At 43.6% G+C, this 19,399-nt stretch overlaps 1 protein-coding gene across 3 annotated transcripts in view; it reads left to right on the top strand.

The window, feature by feature from the left end:
• The window catches only part of LOC120574039 (serine/threonine-protein kinase NLK-like), a 109,992-nt gene that overhangs the window by 23,420 nt on the left and 67,173 nt on the right, over positions 1-19,399 (top strand). For all 3 annotated transcript variants that reach the window (XR_005641814.1, XR_005641815.1, XM_039824045.1), the window contains exons 4-5: positions 7,610-7,695; positions 17,878-18,087. Coding sequence is in view for 1 of the 3 variants with exons in the window: in XM_039824045.1 (XP_039679979.1) it covers positions 7,610-7,695; positions 17,878-18,087 (296 nt within the window). In the remaining 2 variants the exon portion in view is untranslated. The remainder of the gene's footprint in view (positions 1-7,609; positions 7,696-17,877; positions 18,088-19,399) is intronic.

The raw sequence follows: 19,399 nt of genomic DNA, 5'->3' as shown, positions 1-19,399 counted from the left end.
GCCTGTCTAACAATCTCCTCAATGTCACAGGTAACGGTTGCAATACTGCAGGTGGGAGGCAAGATGGTTTCGGGGTTGCTACCAGTCTCTAGAGGTGAGTGAACATGAGACCAGGCATCAGGCTTTACATTATGTGACCCAGGGCGGTAAGACAGTGAAAAATTAAATCTTCCAAAAAAAGAGCGCCCACCTGGCTTGGCGAGAATTCAGCTCCTTGGCCAACTGGATGTACGCAAGGTTCTTAAGATCCATCCAAATGATGAAAGGTTTTTCCGCCCCCTCCAACCAATGCCGCCACTCCTCAAGGGCCAATTTCACGGCGAGCAGTTCCCGATTGCCAGCATCATAATTTCTCTTCACCTGAGAAAGTCTCAGAGAGATAAAAGCACAAGGATGCAGTTTGTTATCAACTGTTGCCCGCTGAGACAGGACCACACCTACCCCAATGTCGGATGCATCCACCTCCACGACAAACTGGTGGGCTGGGCTGCACCAGAATGGGAGCTGACGCAAAGCGAAGTTTCAGTTCCCCCAATGCCGATTCGGCCCCCTCGTTCCACGTGAACGGAACCGAGATGGAGGTGAGAGCCATGAAGGGTGCAGAAATGCAGCTGTAGTTCTTAATAAACCTCCTCTAGAAGTTGGCAAAATCCAGGAAGCACTGAAGCTGTTTACAGGTCAAGGGAGCTGGCCAGTCCGTGACAGTAGAGACTTTAGCTGGGTCCATCCTTAACTCCCCCTGAGCAATGATGTAACCCAGAAAAGAGGTGTTAGACACATGAAACTCACATTTTTCCATCGAGGGCTCAAAATGGGTCAATTTGACCCAAAGTCAACACAAGGGTTAAAAAAGTATAACCTTATTTAATCTATTTGCCAAAACTTAATTTAACTGCATTAAGGAAATATGGCGGTGATTCTTAGTCACCTTTTTTATCAAAGTTATCAAAGCCTGCCTCAGTGTTGGTGGCACTGTGCCCTTCTCCAGTGCATCTCTATATACCTGTAAATAGAAGAGGAGCCAGTTCAGTTGCAGTTCTCTAATATTTACAGTTGCTGTAAAAACATCTCCAGAATTGGATCTAACTGCAAAAATACTGGAAGCTGATTCCCTCAGTTTTTTGTATCTTGCAAGTAATTTTCCTGGCCACTTTTTGGCACGGCTGTGGGAAACTCACCTAACATGGCTCCCCATTCAACCACGGCCCCATTGTTTTACACCCGGGATCAGCTGTTAGCTCTGCGCCACACACCCCTTCTCTGTGCGGAGCGGCAGGAGATCCCCATGGAGTTACGGAGAAGGAGAAGAGGATGCAGAGTGGGAGTTAAGCGCACTCATCATGGGGAGCGTGCGATCTCTCTACAACAAGATGGAAGAGCTGACGGCGCTGACCCGGCTGCAGAGGGAGTACCGGGAATGCAGCCTCATGTGCTTCACTGAGACGTGGCTGTGTGAACTTTCTCCTGACTCATACATCACCCTGTATGGTTTTAAACTCTTACGAGCGGACAGGAAAGCAACGGAGAGTGGTAAGAAAAAGGGAGGGGGGATCACTGTGTTTGTGAACGATAGATGGTGCCACCCGGGACACATTGTTGTGAAGGAGCAACTCTGCACCAGAGACTTGGAGCTGTTAGCGGTTAGCATGCGGCCATACTACCTCCCGAGGGAGTTTTCACAGGTTATTGCTGTGACCGTGTACATCCCCCCCCTCGGCAGTCGCTGCTGCAACTACAGATCAGATCCACACTGTCGTCTCTAAACTTCAAAACCAGCACCCCCATTTCCTCTTCCTCATCTCTGGGGATTTCAATCATGCGTCCCTGTCCTCTGCTTTCCCCACCTTTACCCAGTATGTGAAATGCCACACCAGAGGCGTTACAACTTTGGATTTATTGTATGCAAACATCAAAGATGCATACACGTCATCACCCCTCCCCCCACTTTGCTGCTCAGATCACATCCTCGTTCACCTGGTCACAGACTACACCCCTGTGGTGACCAAACACCAACCCGTGAAGAGGCTTGTGAAGCAGTGGTCTGAGGAGGCCACTGATAGGCTCAGAGACAGCTTTGAAACTACAGACTGGGAAGCACTCTGCAGCCCCCACAGCAGTGACATTGATAGTATGACCCAATGCATCACAGACTATATTAACTTCTGTGTGGAGAACACTGTGCCCTCCAAGTTGTTTCAGTGTTTTCCCAACAACAAACCCTGGGTGACCTCTGGGATTAAGGCCCTGTTAAATGAAAAGAAGAGGGTTTTTGCATCAGGGGACAGAGAGGAGCTGCGCAGAGTCCAGAAGGAACTCCGGCAGAGGATCAGGAAGGGGAAGGACATCTACAGGAGGAAACTGGAAAAGCGGCTGGAACAGAACAGCGGCTGGAACAGAACAACGTCAGGGACGTCTGGAGAGGGCTGTAGAACATCTCAAGCCACGGCAGAGGTGTGGGGAGAAATCAAGCCAGTGGAGACAAGGACTGGGCTGATGAACTGAATCTGTTTAACAATTTGATTCTGCCTCATCGCCCTTTTCTCCACCCACCGCCCCTTTTTTCACACCTCCCTTGGCCCACCAGCCCGCTCCCTCCCCCCCCTCATCAGTTCACCACCCCCCTTGAGAACCTCATAACCAACCATCCCCACATCCCCACCCCAGTCATCCTCCACCCCCTTCTCCATAACAGATGATCAGGTGAGGAGTCAACTAAAGAAGATCAAGGCAAGAAAGGCCCCGGGCCAAGACAGCATCAGCCCAAGACTTCTCAAAGACTGTGATGACCAGCTCTGTGGTGTGGTCAGGCACTTGTTCAACCTGAGCCGGAGCCTGGAGAAATACCCAGTTCTGTGGAAGACCTCCTGTGTGGTCCCGGTACCGAAGACGCCGCGCCCGAAGGAGCCAAACTACTTCAGGACTGTTGCATTGACTGCTCACCTGATGAAGACCATGAAGAGGATCATCCTGCTCCACTTGCGACCCCTGGTGGGCACACAGCTGGACCCCCTGCAGTTTGCTTACCAGCCTGGGATTGGGGTAGATGATGCAGTGATCTATCTTCTGCACAGATCGCTGCTACACCTGGAGGACAGCGGGAGCACTGTGAGAGTCATGTTTTTCGACTTCTCCAGTGCTTTTAACACCATCCAGTCTTCACTGCTCAGAGTGAAGATGGAGAGTGTTGGAGTGGACCAACCCCTGGCTGCATGGACAACAGACTATACACCAATAGACCACAGTATGTGAGGCTTCATCAATGTGTGTCTGACGTGGATCTCTGCAGCACAGGTGCCCCTCAGGGTACGGTGCTCTCCCCATTCCTTTTCACCCTCTACACCTCAGACTTCACTCACGACTCCACCCACTACCATATCCAGAAGTTCTCAGATGACACAGCCATTGTTGGATGTGTTTCTGAGGGAAACGATCTGGAATACTAGACGGTTATCAGGGACTTTGTCAGCTGGTGTGAGATCAACCAGCTTCAGCTTAACACCAGCAAGACGAAGGAAATGATCGTCAACTTTAGGAGGGAAACATCCCACTTCACACCGGTGAGCATCCAGGGATCAAACATTGAGGTAGTGGAGAGCTACAAATTCCTGGGTGTTCACCTAAACAATAATCTGAATCAGACTGATAACACCCATGCTCTTTACAAGAGAGAGAGATGTTAGCCAAGCTGACATCCATCATGGACAACACCTCACACCCCCTACATGACACTGTGGGGTCCCTGAGCAGCTCCTTCAGCAGTAGACTGATACACCCACGGTGTAAGAAGGAGAGGTACCGCAGGTCCTTCATCCCGGCCGCTGTCAGACTCTACAACACCTGCACCACCCGATAATGTTGTAGATTTTTTCGGGTCCAATCTCAATCACACACCACTCAACATGGCTCTATGTATATATTTGTTATTATCTGTATTTATATTTTTCCATCTCTATTTATATTTTTTCCATTCCAACTACTTACTTTTTAAATATTATTTATATTATGGTCACACTTAAATATCATTTATATTATGGTTAATTACTTTTGCTCTTTATGTAATTACATATTTTTCAATCTAATTTCACGTCAATTACTTACTTACATTGCAGTATTTTTGCACTTTTTTCGCACTCCATTTCACTAAAATACTTTTTAAATAATGCCACTTTACATTCATTCAGTGTTTTTTGCACATTGTCTGTTGTTTGCCTGTTTGTTTGGTTGTTTGTTGGTTTGTTTTTTTTTGGAAAAACTGCTGCTGTAATAAGTGAATTTCCCCATTGTGGGATTAATAAAGTATTATCTAATCTAATCTATAGCAGAGGGAGCCAATGATTTGGGAATTAAAAAATCTATCCTAGAATATATCTTGTGGGTTCAAAATCCTCCGAATATCCACCAAGCCCAGAGTCTTACAAATCCTCTGTAATGTGAGAGAGCCCCACTGTAGTCTAGAACTGGATCCACTATCAAGTTAAAATCTCCTCCTAGAACAACATTGTGGTTTCCTACAGCTTGTAATTTCCTTTATTTCCTTTCTAAATACATGCTTGATCATTAGGTATTATTGTATTATTATTGTATTTCAGCCAGAACGATAATTCTTCCAAAATTATCCTTAATTTGTTCAATTTATATCGCAAGTGCTTATCACTGTAACGACCCCCCTACTTCTGCTACACCCCTACATCCTCCACAAAGTTTTTTAGATTCCTGTTGACCTATGCGTTTCTTGCAATAATACCACATCATGTTTGTTTCTTTTAAGACTGGACATAACCTTCCTCCTCTTGATGGGATTCCCCAGCCCATTAACATCCCAGGTGGAGAAACATGTAGAGCTAAAGTTAGACAACATAATTATATATTATAATATCACATTCATCTTCTGAGCACATAAACAATACATTGTGGTGATGAATAAACATAACTAACTCCCAAATACTTACAGAACAGTCCATGCATTTGAACCTGACCCATGCACAGTCCAATTTCCCCAAAAGTCAATCCTGCGAAAACATGATGGTCCGTGATCCATAGTTGCTCCATACATCTGTCTCCATGTACTGATGCCAAATAAAATGTGCACAACCAGAGTCAAACAAAAGAAAATCTGTGCAAGCAGGGTCCAAGCCGGTGTCCTATATTAGTGCCAGCCCGCCCAGGAGAAAGCCGAAGAAAAAGAAAAAAGTAAACAGAGGCAGCCATCAGCACATAATAGCAAATCCTACGTTTCCACGAGGCTGCACATCAATATAACTCCAATGCAGACAAATCACTCCATATTATCTATGATGCCATTGCCTTTTGAGGGCATTCAAATGTCTTCACTCCCTCTATTTTGAGCTTGGCAGGATAGAGGATTTGGAATCTCACCTCTTGCTTATGCAACTTTTTCTTACACCTCTTGAATTTGTCATGCTTTATCTTTGTAGCCCTGGAGAAGTCTGGAAATAGCATTATGATGTTATTCTGCCAGGTCAGCTTGACCTTATATCTCGCTTGACGCAGTACCAGCTCTCTATTCAAACATCTCAGAAATCTCGCCAGAATGGTTCTGGGTCTGTCTCCGGCCCCATGCTGCTGGCCGGCAGTTCTATGTGAATGTTCACTCTCACATTGTCCCTCTATCTCCAGCAATTCCCGATTCAGCTCCCCCAAAAACTTTACTCCATTGCCTCCTTTTTTACCCTTGGTAATACACACAAAACATACACTATTGGGTCAGGCTCTATTTTCAAAATCTTCAATTTCTTCTCAAAGCATAGCAGCTGGATTAACCTTCTCAGCAGCCTCAATACTTTCCATGCGATTCTCAACAGCATCCATTGTGGTGATTAGGGTGGAAAGCTTTGACTTCATCAAGATGATGGCCGCAATTTTCTCCAGTGCTGCAGATATGTTATCAAAGTCTGCCGGCATCATTAGCCTATTGCACATCTTCTACGGTCTTGGCCTGTCACAGCCACTGTTCCGCCGGGATGCATGTGCTTCTTAATACGGCACAGGCCGCCGATTTTCTGTTGTTAGACATCTTTGGCTCTCACAATGTTTCTCTTCCAGGCTAAACACAAATATCTCTGGCTAGTAGAGGTGTGACGAGATTTCTCGTAGAGGTAAAAAGTGTCTTGCCATATCAGTACACAAGTGCAGAGCAGCAGCCTTGAAATTAACATAGAAAATCCCCCGGCCGTTCTTCAAAGTTGACTCTGAGTTTACGTTTTCAGAGCAACAGCGGAAGAAAAAGCTGCCTGTAAAACCCAGCATTAGAATGTTAGAGAGTACAGCTCTCTCTCTCCCTCTCTCCCTCTCATGCAGACAACTCGCTCTGTTAAACTGAATCGGGAAGCGGACAGCAAAACCTAACTTTACTTATAATGATATTAAACAAAGAGAAATGTTCTCCGTTCATCCTATAATGGTCATAAATCAATACTAGAGTAGCCTACTTCCTTGTTTAATTCTGCAATTAATAAAATGCAGAGGAGGAAAAAAGAGCATCTGCCTTCACAAAAATCATCTGTTGAGTGTTTGATGGTAATTGTTTTGTGCTTTAGAATGTAATCACTGTGAAACAATAGTAAGATTAGCTTTATTTCTCTCTGTCTACTGTAAAATGACAAACTCAAGTACAAAATATTTGGTCTCAACGGTCTCAACTACTGCCAGAAAACGCTTAGTTATGTTGAAACCTTGGTTCTCTGAGTGAAGAGACTATCTCTCCACCTTACATATGGAATAAGTAACAGTGTAACTGTTAGTTATACAGGAGAGAATTGTCATTTGAGTTTGTGGCAAAACCTTTCAGCGCTCGTTTTTTATTTTGTGACTTTCGGTTGTAAAATAGTGTTAAAATCTTGTCTCGAACTCGTGAACCCAATCTCGTGTCTCGTCTCGTGAGCTGGGTGTCTCGTCACACCCCTATTGGCTAGGTATCTGTAAAAGGATAAATACATCAGTACAACACAGAGCCCTTTGTCCAAGCGTCTTTTGCATTCAGTCACGTGACTTCCCAATTCTAATAATTTCTTTTCTGTTGCTGTTGTGATCGCAGTTAGCACAATCGACTTCAAAATGTGTGCAATCTCAAGACCTTAATGATGAAAAGTTACTAAAAAGCTTGAGTTTTCTTAAAACGGTGTAGCAGTGGTGTGGTTGCCATTTTGTGCTTTTCGCAATGAAACAAGAAGCTGTTGTAACTCCAGTGTACGTTGTCCAATCTGCCTGGAATTTCTCATGATTGACATGGGTCCAGGCCTGAGGACATCTTCATGTCAATTTGACTCATAGTCATAGCACCACCTGCTAATAGACCTTGGGCTTACACCTGGACAGAATTACGTGACTGTATAGTCAATTTTATCATAGCCTAATATCACAAATAACAAATTTGCATTGATATGCATTGATTAACAGTTACATATTACATGTGTATGAGCAAACACCAGTTTGAACTCCTGTGTAAGAGACGTCAGCATATTCCTTCAAAGTGCTGGTAAGCACAGTATTGGTAATGGTTTAAAAAAACTTAAAATAGGATTATAATATCTGATATCTGATGTAATATTATATATCGTTGTGTCTTCCTCCTCACCATCCCCACCACCAGGACTTAAATACCTTCATTCTGCTGGCATTCTGCACCGAGACATCAAGCCTGGCAACCTCCTGGTCAACAGCAACTGTGTGCTCAAGGTGTGTGGAACAGGCTATGTGGCTACCCTTTTTCATGTCAACTGAACATGTCAAAATCCACATCCAACCTGAAGACAACATCACAATAACCGAAACCTCTGTAAAGTCTGCCATAACTGTAATATGCCTGTGCATTACAGCACAACACTGGTAAAACTAACAAATGGTCTTCTACTTGCTTCAGGCAAAGGATTTGTCTCTGTACTTGTTTAAATCAGGCATATACTGTCTCAAGAAGATGCAGAAAAACTAGTTGAGATGTCAAGAAGGGCCACAGCAGCAGGAGTAGCCACGATCCAGGTGCTACCACAATCGAAGCAAATCTGCGAGGCGAGAAAGCACAAGTAATCCGGCGAAGAAACTAAGTTAGTAACATTCGTTAATTAAACATGAATACATACAGATGTAGAGAGAGAGAGAGGAGGAGAGAGGAGCTCAGTGTATTATAGGAAGCCCCCTGGCATACTAAACCTATAGCAGCATATATAAGTTAACTTATATACATAATATAAGTTCCAAGGCAAAACTGGGCCAGCCCTAACTATAAGCTTAATCAAAGAGGAGAATTTTAAGCTTACTCTTAAATGTGGAGATGGTGTCTGCCTACTGAACCAAATCTGGGAGCTAGTTAATATGGAGAGGAGCTTGGTAGCTGAGGGGTCTGGCTCCCATTCTACTTTTGGAGACTCTAGGAACCAAATAATCTCGGTATCTGGGAGCGCAGTGTATTAGAGTAATAGGGTATCATGAGCTTTTTAAGATATGATGGTGTATGACCATGAAGAGCTTTGTAGGTGAGGAGAAGGATTTTAAATGTAGGTCTAGATTTTACAGTGATCCAGTGCAGAGAAACTAATACCGAAGAAAAATTATCTCTTTTCCTAGTTTTTGTTAGTACACATGCTGCAGCATTTTGGATTAACTGGACAATTTTAAGGGACTTATTGGAGCAACCTAATAATAAGGAATTTGGATAATTCAGCCTCAAAGTAATAACTGTATCGAATAGTTTTGCTTCATCTTTTTGTGACAAGATAAGCCTGATTTTTGCAATGTTACGCAGATAAAAAAAAAAGCAGTCCTTTTTTTATGTTGAATTTATGGACATATCTGTGATACATCTGTGACAGATAACTCAGAGATTTCTTACAGTGGTGCTGGAGGCCAGGCCAATGTAGAGGTCGACCGATATGGGTTTTCTGGGGCCAATGCCGATCTTTTGAAATCAGGGTCGGCCGATATTTGCTGCCAATTATATTTGGCCGATATTTGCTTGTTTTTAACCTCTATTTGAAAGATAAAATTTAACACTAATAAGTACTTAAGATACACAAAATTTCTCAACAAAAACATTTATTGAACACTTGAACACCAATCTGCACTTGTATACTTACATTAAACATGTATAATGTAAAAACATGTATAAATAAACAAAACTGGTAAGAAAAAGAAAATAAACTTAACTTTGTCAAATAAACTTTTCAATGAAAAGATAAGGTTTAGTGCACTTAGCAGCATTTATCAAACATCTGAGAACAATAAAATAAATTGACCATTTTAACAATAGTAGGGCTGACACACAGTAGCAACCAGCAGCATTTCTTTGTTTTGGTGTTGGCTGGGTGAAGCGCTGCCATAAGGGGGTGGTTTTCTTTTCAGCCATCAGACTTAATGACTAAAAAAGGGGGAAAATACAAGGTTAAGTTAGTATTTTTGCATAGTATCTTCAAGTCATTTTATAGATAGGTATAGATATAAAATCTAACATTTGTTTTATAAATCAGCTAATAATTCAGTGCATTGTAAGTGATACAAGGCTAAAAACGTTTCTATCATCTTCCCAAAAACTGTCCTGAAACATGTATTTTTGGTCTGTTTTGCTTGTTGACAGACAAAGCCAAATGGACAAAACCTAATTATCGCAAAAGGGGGGAAAACAACTTTAGGCCATATGGTCAAAATTAAATGATTTAATAATAATATAATAACTATAACTTATACAGTGAAATAAATCACACCTTACACCATTTAGCGGTCAGCATTTTAATCGTGTTTAATCAGTCTGCTAGCACAGGTGCCATATTAGCAGCGGGTCTAATCTGTACCAACCCTAGCAACGACTATAGCTAAGCAAAGCCAGTCCTTCACTAGCCTATGGTGCGGTGGTCTCTTTTAACTACAACTTCTTTATCTGCATTGAGTTGACAACCCTCTCAAATATAGACACACAAATAATAAAAGTCTCAGATCCACTGTCTGTGATTGCAAAATTCTAGCTTAATTATTCTGACATGACAGCATGACATGACAGCTATCAATATTGAAGTATATCCAAAGTAGCCGAACATCATGTCGCCTATTCATGTTTTTTCTTGAAGTTGGCAGTAACATGTCATACGTTTTTCATTAAATATATAGGACTTATAAGAATTTAATCCTTACCATTTTCTCAGAGGAACAGCTCCTTCCTTAGGCACTGCATGAGATCTGCTCGCTCTGCTGGTAACTGACTCTAGGCTAGGGGCAGCGTGCATCGAACACATGTTCCACAACAACACCAACAAAAAATCGGCCGATTAATTGGTCGACCTCTAGGCCAATGCCATCTAAAGTAGCTATATCTTGAGATAATGAGCTTCGGAGGTGTTTGGGGCCAAGTACAATTACTTCAGTAAATTGTAGGTCATCTAGGTTTTTATGTACTTAATGCATGCTTGAAGTTTAACTAACTGATTGGTTACTTGTGGCTTGATCAATAGCTATAATTGGGTATCATCTGCATAACCAAAGTTTAAGGAGTGCTTCCTAATAATATTGCCTAAAGGAAGTATATATGTATATAGGGTGAATAAAATTGGTCAAAGTACAGAGCCTTGTGGAACACCATGACTTACTTAATAGTAGGGGTGGTACGGTTCATGAAAAAACATCCGAACCGCTCGGTCCGCTTGTCGCACGGTTCGACGCATGCGCAATGTAGCTTCGTGCCCATCAGGTGCCCGAAGAAGAAGAGGTGTGGACAAGTTACCAACAAACGTACAGCGAAAGACCGTGCAAAACATTTCAGGCCGTCCTGCCAACCTGTATACATTTTAACATCAATGTAGCCTACGCTGTAACGTTTTTTCACTAGTCACTGAAGCGGCTGCAGTTTAGATCCTGTCAGGTCTCTGCAGCGGGCGGGGCTGCTCAGTTCTCCCCGCGACTGACGCGCGCACACACACAAACACTAACACACACACACACACACACACACACAGTGGATGCAGGAAAAAACGGAGATGAGACGTATACAGGACGACCTGACAGCTACGCTAGTTATTGTTAGTGCAATGATAAGTCCAATGTTGGATTCACGTAGGGTACAGATTTGATCATTGGCAAATTATCAAAGATGTTTTATCAATATTAATAAAGTTATGAATATGGTTATTAATAACTTTATCAAATTGACAAACAATCAAAACTGGGCACCACCCTGCTAGTCAGGGACCAATAATCAAACTGTGGAACAGTCTCATTTCTGTAAAAATCCTTTAAAAGGAATTAAAGGAAGGGGTGATTTTGAGCGCGACCCGTTCGACCAGCAGTTATAATAATAATAATAATAATAATAATAATAATAAATTGAATTTATATAGCGCTTTTCATGGACTCAAAGTCGCTTTACAGGGCAGGGTAGATTATAAAAACATAACAAAACAAAACGAGCAAACAAAACAAGTAGAACAAAACAAGATACAGATGAAAAAGGGAGGGGGGCAGGTGGACTATGGGTAGGCTGAGGAGAAGAGATGGGTCTTGAGGCGGGACTGGAAGATGGTGAGGGACTCAGAGGTGCGGATCTCTTGGGGGAGGGAGTTACAGAGCCTGGGAGCTGCTCTGGAGAAGGCTCTGTCCCCAAAACAGTGCAGGTTGGACTTTTGGATGGAGAGGAGACCGGCTGAGGTGGATCTGAGGGACCGTGAGGGTTGGTAGGGGGAGAGGAGGTCAGTGAGGTATGAGGGGGCCAGATGGTGGAGGGCTTTATAGGTGAGGACCAGGATTTTGTAGGTGATCCGGTGGGAAATGGGAAGCCAGTGGAGTTGTTTTAGGACTGGAGTGATGTGGTGCCAGGATTTGGAGCAGGTAATGAGGCGGGCGGCTGAGTTCTGGACCAGTTGGAGTCGGTTGATGTTGGTAGAGCTGATGCCGAGGAGAAGTGAGTTGCAGTAGTCCAGTCGGGAGGAGATGAAGGCGTGAATGAGTCTTTCAGCAGCGGGGTGTGAGAGGGTCTGATTTTGGCGATGTTGCGGAGGTGAAAGAAGGAGGTTTTAATGACTTGACGGATGTGAGGCTCAAGGGAGAGGGTGGAATCAAAGATAACGCCAAGGTTGCGGGCCTGGGGAGATGGGGAGACAATGGTGCGCGTCGATGGTGAGAGTGGGGTTTGGTTTTGCTGAGTGTGGATTTGGAGCCGATCAGAAGGAATTCTGTTTTGTCGCTGTTGAGTTTGAGGAAGTTGTGTTGCATCCAGGTTTTAATAGCTGACAGACAGGAGTTGATGTGGGAGAGGGGAGGATTGTGGGGGGATTTGGTGCTGAGGTAGATCTGGGTGTCGTCAGCATAGCAGTGGAAGTCCAGGTTGAAGTGGCGGAGTATCTGACCAAGAGGGAGGATGTAGATGATGAAGAGGAGGGGGCCAAGTACGGAGCCTTGGGGAACACCTTGAGTGACTGTGGCTGTGGCAGAGGTGTGGTTGTGGAGAGAGATGAAATGGGATCTGTTGGAAAGGTAGGAGTGGAGCCAGCTGAGCGCTACCCTCGATACCGAGGTCTTTGAGTCTGGTGAGCAGGATGTTATGGCTCACAGTATCGAAGGCTGCACTCAGGTCGAGGAGGATGAGGATGTTGAGGGAACCGGTGTCAGCAAAGGTGAGGAGGTCGTTGAGGACTTTGAGGAGAGCGGTTTCTGTGCTGTGTAGGGGGCGAAAACCAGATTGGAGAGGTTCGAATAGGTTATTGGCATGAAGATGGGTTTGTAGTTGTGAGGCGACTATGCGTTCCAGGGTTTTAGACAGAAAGGGGAGGTTGGATATTGGACGGTAGTTGTTGAGAGAGGAGGGATCCAGACCAGGTTTTTTAAGGATTGGGGTGACAGCGGCAGTTTTGAAAGCAGAGGGGACAGTTCCAAGGGACAGTGAGGAGTTGAAAAGGTTAGTGAGGTAGGGGCATAGGACCGGGAGGCAGGACTTCAGAAGTAGGGAGGGAGGGGGTCAAGGGAGCAGGTAGTGGGTTTGGAAGAGCTGATGAGTTTGGAGATTTCAGGAGGGTGACTGGGTCAAACTGGGAGGAGGAGGAAGTGTGGAGGAGGGGTTGGGAGGTCTGGAGGGATGGGGAGAGGAGGGTCCAAGGTAGGTGCTGGAGTAGATCCTGGAAGGTCAGATACAAGGGATAGAGATTTGTAAATGAGATTGATTTTGTCAGTGAAAAAGTGGGAGGAATGAGTTGCAGAGATCCGGGAGTAGAGGTAAGGAGGCTGTTGGTCCGAGGCTTGATGAGGTTGTTCAATGTGGAGAAGAGGGTTCTGGGGTTTTGGCAGGGGTCGGTGGGGATGGTGGGAGAGGTAGGCATTTGGCAGCAATGAGGGCATTTTGTAGGCGATGAGAGGATGGGATTATAGGCTTCATGATGGACTGTGAGGGATGATTTCTTTGTCAGACGTTCAAGTTGGCGGCCAGTTTGTTTCATTTTCCGGGTGCAGGTGTGTACCAGGGTGAAGAGGTGTTAAAAGTGACGAGTTTTGTTTTTGGGGGGGCCAGGGTGTTGAGGGAGGTTAGACAAGGTGGAGTTGAGGTGGTCTGTGAGGTCATCGGGTGAGGTGAGGGTTGAGTCCAGGTGGAGAGTGGTGGAGCGCAGGTCGAGAGATGGTGGGGATTGATAGATTTGAGGTTGCGGAAGGTGATTTCTCTGAGGAGACGGGGGCGTGGGGTTGGAGAAGGGATGGTGAACCGTATCAGTTTGTGATCAGAGAGAGGAAAAGAGGCATGGATGGAGGTCGAGCACTGGTTGGTTGTGGAGCAGACCAGGGTCGAGGATGTGACCTTTTTCATGGGTGGGGAATGTGACATGTTGGGTGAGAGAGAAGTTATCCAGTAAAATGTTGAATTCTGATGAGAGCTTGCAGGTGCGGGAGTCCATGTGGATGTTTAAGTCACCGAGAGAGAGATGAGGCTAGAGTGAGGAGTTCAGTAAAATCAGAGAGGAAGGAGGGATTTGGTTTAGGTGGCCGGTAAATGAGGATGACTGTCATGGAGGAAAGAGTTTTGAAGGCAAGATATTCAAACGATGATACTGAGGGGAGGGTGAGTTCTGTGATCCGGAAGTTCTGATTGAAAATGACGGCGAGGCCACCTCCACGGTGGGAGGGGCAGGGTTTGCAGATGTAGTTGTAGCCAGGGGGGGATGCTTGGTTGAGGGAGAAGAAGTCTTTGGGTTGTTGCCAGGTTTCGGTGAGCAGAAGGAAATCAAGAGTGTTGTCGAGGATTAGTTCATGGAGGGCAGGGGCTTTATTGTTGAGCGACCGGGTGTTGAGGAGGGCAAAGTTGGCATGGTGAGAGGGTGGTGGGATGGGGGCAGGCTGGAGAGATCTGAGGTTGTCCCGGTTAGCAGTGCGTGTGGTCGTTGGGGTGTGGGGGTATTGCAGTTGAGGGGGGACAGTGAGCTGATTAGCAAATGATTGGAGAGTATGATTGAGTGTATGTGAAGTGGGGAAAGCACTGTAGCCCGGTCCGGGTTTTCTGTGTAGCCTGATGATGCGTTCAGCCCTATGTGAACCAGTGGGTGAAGCATTCAGATGACAGCGCACCTTTATACCATATGCTAAATCCCCTATAAGCTCTATACAAAACCCACGTGGTTAAATTAGCAGCGTTAGCTCGGAGCTACGTGGTTAGCTTATATGTCCGTGTGTGGGTTAGTAAAAGGAACAGAATAAAGGAGGAAAGGAAAAGAAACACTCTGATCTAAGTTATAGATAATGACCCAGTTCCCCTCAGCCCCTCAGGTCTGGGCTAACGTGTAGTTTAGGACAGACTCTGAGACTTTTGTTTTGCTGAGGAGAACGTCACTATAACCACTCTAGTAGCTAACAGCTGATTTTCGTGATTCTATCGCAGACAGTAACTAAACTCCATGAAAGGAGTGACTTAGCAGGTAGTGATTACAGTTATACCCAGCTACTTAACACAACATAAATCAACGGTATAATTGATTGATTATACATTCACAGAACAGATTAATAATCACATATGGACCAGTACATGATTAAATCAGATCACATTAATGGCAAGCGGTAGCGAACCCTTTTCTCATTAATAACAAACCAAAACGCACTAGTTCTAACATCTGCCCAGAACTGTGTAAAGCCTTACGGTGCGTTGTTTGTCAGTTAAAACTCTCGCCAGAGTTTAACGATCCATTTCGTTCCAGAGCAGTGGACGAGACGTAATCCATGTCGACAAGCAAGAAACAGAACGTTGTCCTTTTCTTGAATCCAGGCTGATTAAACCCGCTGCAGATAGAGGAAATACCCGGTCAGTATTTCCTCGGATCCCCTTTTGTATATCAGACCGATATAAATTTGTCCCAGTTCAACTCGACCCGCAAGGTGATGCTAGCTAGCTAGTCCGGGCTAGAGTGCTTCCTGTAGTGACCTTAGTCACCGTGGAAAAAGCGAGGAAAACACAGTGCCGACAGCTTTTATCCTACCTCTGCCTCCTAGTGGCGGGGTGGTTCATTCAAAGACCCGACAGCCAATGGGAAAGTGCAACCTTCTCACAGGTGTGAAGCAGTTCTTTGTCTCACCACCAGTCTGCCGTGCCCTCCACGTGTTGAATGTAGAATCTCCATCTTAGGGACTCTGCTTCCAAATAGCAGCCTGTAGGAGTTTGGTGAAACTGGCTTTGGGATTCACATGTAGGCCTTTGTCTCTGCAGTCAGCACAGTCTGAGCCAAATCACTGTTTAACCAGCTTCTTGGTCCCCAACACCAATAAGTAGCCTACTTTATCAAACGGTATGACTGTGTGTCCCAGCCCAGGCCAGGATAGGAAATTAACTAACAATGTAAACTGTTTTATGTTTAACGTATTCTGACTTATTCAAAAGACGGAGCTTTAAGAGTTCCTCTCTTTTTCTTTTAAAAGGAAACATTTTTGTAAGAGCTACACTGAAGTTGGCAGTTTGATAAATGCAAGTTATTTTAATTGATATTCTGTAATATTTCAATCTTCATGTGCTAAAAAGGCACATAAGTTCCTGTAGATGGCAATACACATTCTCCTTTTTTTTTCAAATAACTGAAAAGCATGTTGAAATCATCAATGTCTTCCCTCTTGCTGTATCAAAATCTCACCTAGCTTTCCTCAGAGATGGTCCCAATAATGTGCTTAGAGTCAAGTAAAATTCAGTTTGTGCATGATTACATGATCTAACTATATAATTATTTAATAATGTATCCTACATTGTGGATAATTAAGCTATATATCATATGCTGAAGTATATTTCTGGAGTGTTAAAGATTAAAAGAAAAAATAACAAGAACCGTACAGAACCGAAAACCGTGACCCTAAAACCGTGATACGAACCGAACCGTGGGTTTTGTGAACTGTATCACCCCTACTTAATAGTACAGGGAGGACGTATCGTTAACATGAACAAACTGGGATCAATCTGATAAATAGGACTTTCAGCCTAATGTGGTTTCTTTAATGCCAATTAATTACACCAGTCTTTGTAATAGGATGTGATGGGCAAAAGTTCATGGTGGAATACACTTATCTCAAGTGGTTTTGCAAAAGTGTTACCTAAATGACATGTAATGTACATTTAGGTCTATAGTTGGCTTAAACCCCTGGCTCAAGAGTGGGCTTTTTAAGAAGAGGTTTAATTACAGCTACTTTTAGCGACTGTGTTACATATTCATCATATCTAGTAAGGAAGTGGTAACTAAGAGTTCAACTTCTTTAAGTAACCTAGTTGGGATGGGGTCTAAGAGACGGGTAGATGGGTTAGATAAAGAAATTGTTAAAGTTATTTGGGGAAGGTCAAAGGAGTCTAAATAAATATCAGGTCTTACAGATGTTTCTAAAGTTCCCGTGTTTGAAGAAAAATCTGCTTGCACTGTACCTTAGTAGCAATATAGCCTACATACCACCAGATGACAGTAGCACCCAGTGATTGTAAGCATGACATTGCTCAGCTGCATGTACATGTTATACCTATACCACATTGGCTTCATCGGAGCTGTTAGACACTCATGATAGGAGTGTGTTACAGTGTTGTGTCTTTAAGCGATTATAGGCAAACTATTGCGATTCTAATTAACTGGAGACAAAACTTTTTTTTTCTACTCCATGTAGATCATAAACTATTGAATATAAAAACAACACATTGAAGTCCATTGAGAAATGTAAATGTAATAGTGCTAGAAATTGCAGCTCCCCTGTTTACTTGTTTACAGGGCAGTCTTGCCCGGTCTACTGGGTGCTACTGCTGACTGGTGGTATGTCTGCTGTATTGCTACTGAGGGACAGTGCGAGCAGAGCGGAGTGTAGCAAAAGTCACGTGTAAAAAAAAAAGACCAATTGAAAAGCCTGCTGAGTTTTGACTGATGACATGTCTGTATTTCTAGCTCTTGGAGCTCTGAAAATACTTTTCAGTCAATAATATCTATGCACAAATTTATATTTTTTTTCTACGTATTCACGGATCTCCTGTACACATTCACTGATCTCAGTACGCATTTAGAGATTATTTTACAAATTTACAAATTTGATTACTCACACAAGGATTGAGATACAGTTGCACAACTCTTGACACACATTTGAAAATAGTTTTGCTACAATAATGACCCCATACCACAGGCCAAGTAATCAGCCAGTTTCAAGGCTGATTATGCTTTGAATGGGCACTTTAAATTGCACAAAATAAAGCCAAGGTATAGTCTTTGTGTGGGAAACACTGTACACTTTGCTACATGATGTAACATTGTGCCCTATGAGCAACACAAACAATGGTTGTTTCCATTTGAGCAGGGGAGACACTTACTAAGCAAAAACGATTGTCAGAATAAAGCTGTGAGCGGTAAAAAGAAGACAAAAGATTATAACAGTTGTAGTAACCTCTGAATGACTGTCTTTCAGATCTGTGATTTTGGCCTGGCCCGAGTGGAGGAGTTAGACGAGTCACGACACATGACTCAGGAAGTGGTAACACAGTATTACCGAGCTCCTGAGATCCTCATGGGGAGCCGCCATTACTCCAACTCCATCGATATCTGGTCTGTGGGCTGCATCTTTGCTGAACTGCTGGGGCGGCGCATCCTGTTCCAAGCCCAAAGTCCCATTCAGCAGGTAACTGAGTACTCTCTTAGGATAAGATGAGACAAGAGAGAACTTTATTCACCCTCAAGGGATTTTTTGTGGTCAAGATGCTTGATTTACATATTGAATTAAATGTATAAATGGTATAAATATACTATATATACATACACAGTAAAATAAAATATACATGCATACTAAAAATTTGAGTTGTGTCCAATGCTGTTTTCTGAATCAAATAGCTTTTCAGTAACTTAGCTCTTTTATTCCCTGATCATTTGTGAACCTCAAGTGCAGCGGAGCTTTCTGCTACGGTCAGAAATAGAACTGCCACATCACTGACACCACAGCCAAAAACGGACATGTATGTCATGTACATGGATGTACAGTATAATACAAATAACTTTGATGTAGTAAACTACAAGATGGCACTGCTGCCGAAGCAGATGTCCAACAGGCTGTTATTGTGACGCCGGCAGATATTGGTAAAATATTTGCAGCACAAGATTTAGGCCGATCTGGAGTGTCTAAAGGAAATTTGCCACTCCATCGTTTCAATGGATTAAAAACTCTCCACCCTTATCACCAGAATGGATGCAGTTAAGAATCGCGTGTAAAGTCTCGGGACAGCCAAGAAGAAAAATGAGATAATCCAGCAGCAAGCAGAGAGTAAGAGAGAGGTGGATATGCTATAAGAAAAAAAAATAAGATTTTGAAAATCGATCCCGACGCAATAATAGTTTTGTGCTCATTCCCAAGGGCAAAGAAGGAAGAGATGCAGTAAAGTTTTTGGGGGAGCTGATTCAGACATTGCTGGAGATTGAAGGAGAATGAGAGATTGAACGTGCACATAGAACTGCCGACCAGCAGCCTGGGGCTGGAGACAGACCCAGAATAATTCTGGCGAGGTTTCTGAGATCTTCGAAAAGAGACCTGGTACTGCATGAAAGGAGAAATAAGGGCAAGCTGAATAACAAAAAAAGACTTCTCCAGGGCTACACAGATAAAGCGTGACAAATTCATGGACTGTTCATGGAAACTTCAAACTCAGAATAGGAGTGAATTAAGACATTTAGTTACCCCCGAAAGGCGTTGGCATTCATGGACTTTATGGAGTGATTTGTTGACGAAGGAGTTATACTGATGTGCAGCAAACATGATGTGGTCTTTTGCAAGAAATGCATATGTCGAGTGTGGAATTTGAAAAATTGTGTGGAGGATGGGTTGGATATGTGTTTATAGCGTGGGGTCCAGCAGAAGTAGGGGAGTCATTACACTAATTAGCAAAAACTTGCAACTTAATATAATTAAACAAATTAAGGATAATTCTGGAAGGGTTATCATT

Source organism: Perca fluviatilis, chromosome 2 (assembly GCF_010015445.1).
Source record: "Perca fluviatilis chromosome 2, GENO_Pfluv_1.0, whole genome shotgun sequence".
NCBI lineage: Eukaryota > Metazoa > Chordata > Actinopteri > Perciformes > Percidae > Perca > Perca fluviatilis.
This window is presented reverse-complemented; position numbering and strand designations above follow the sequence as displayed.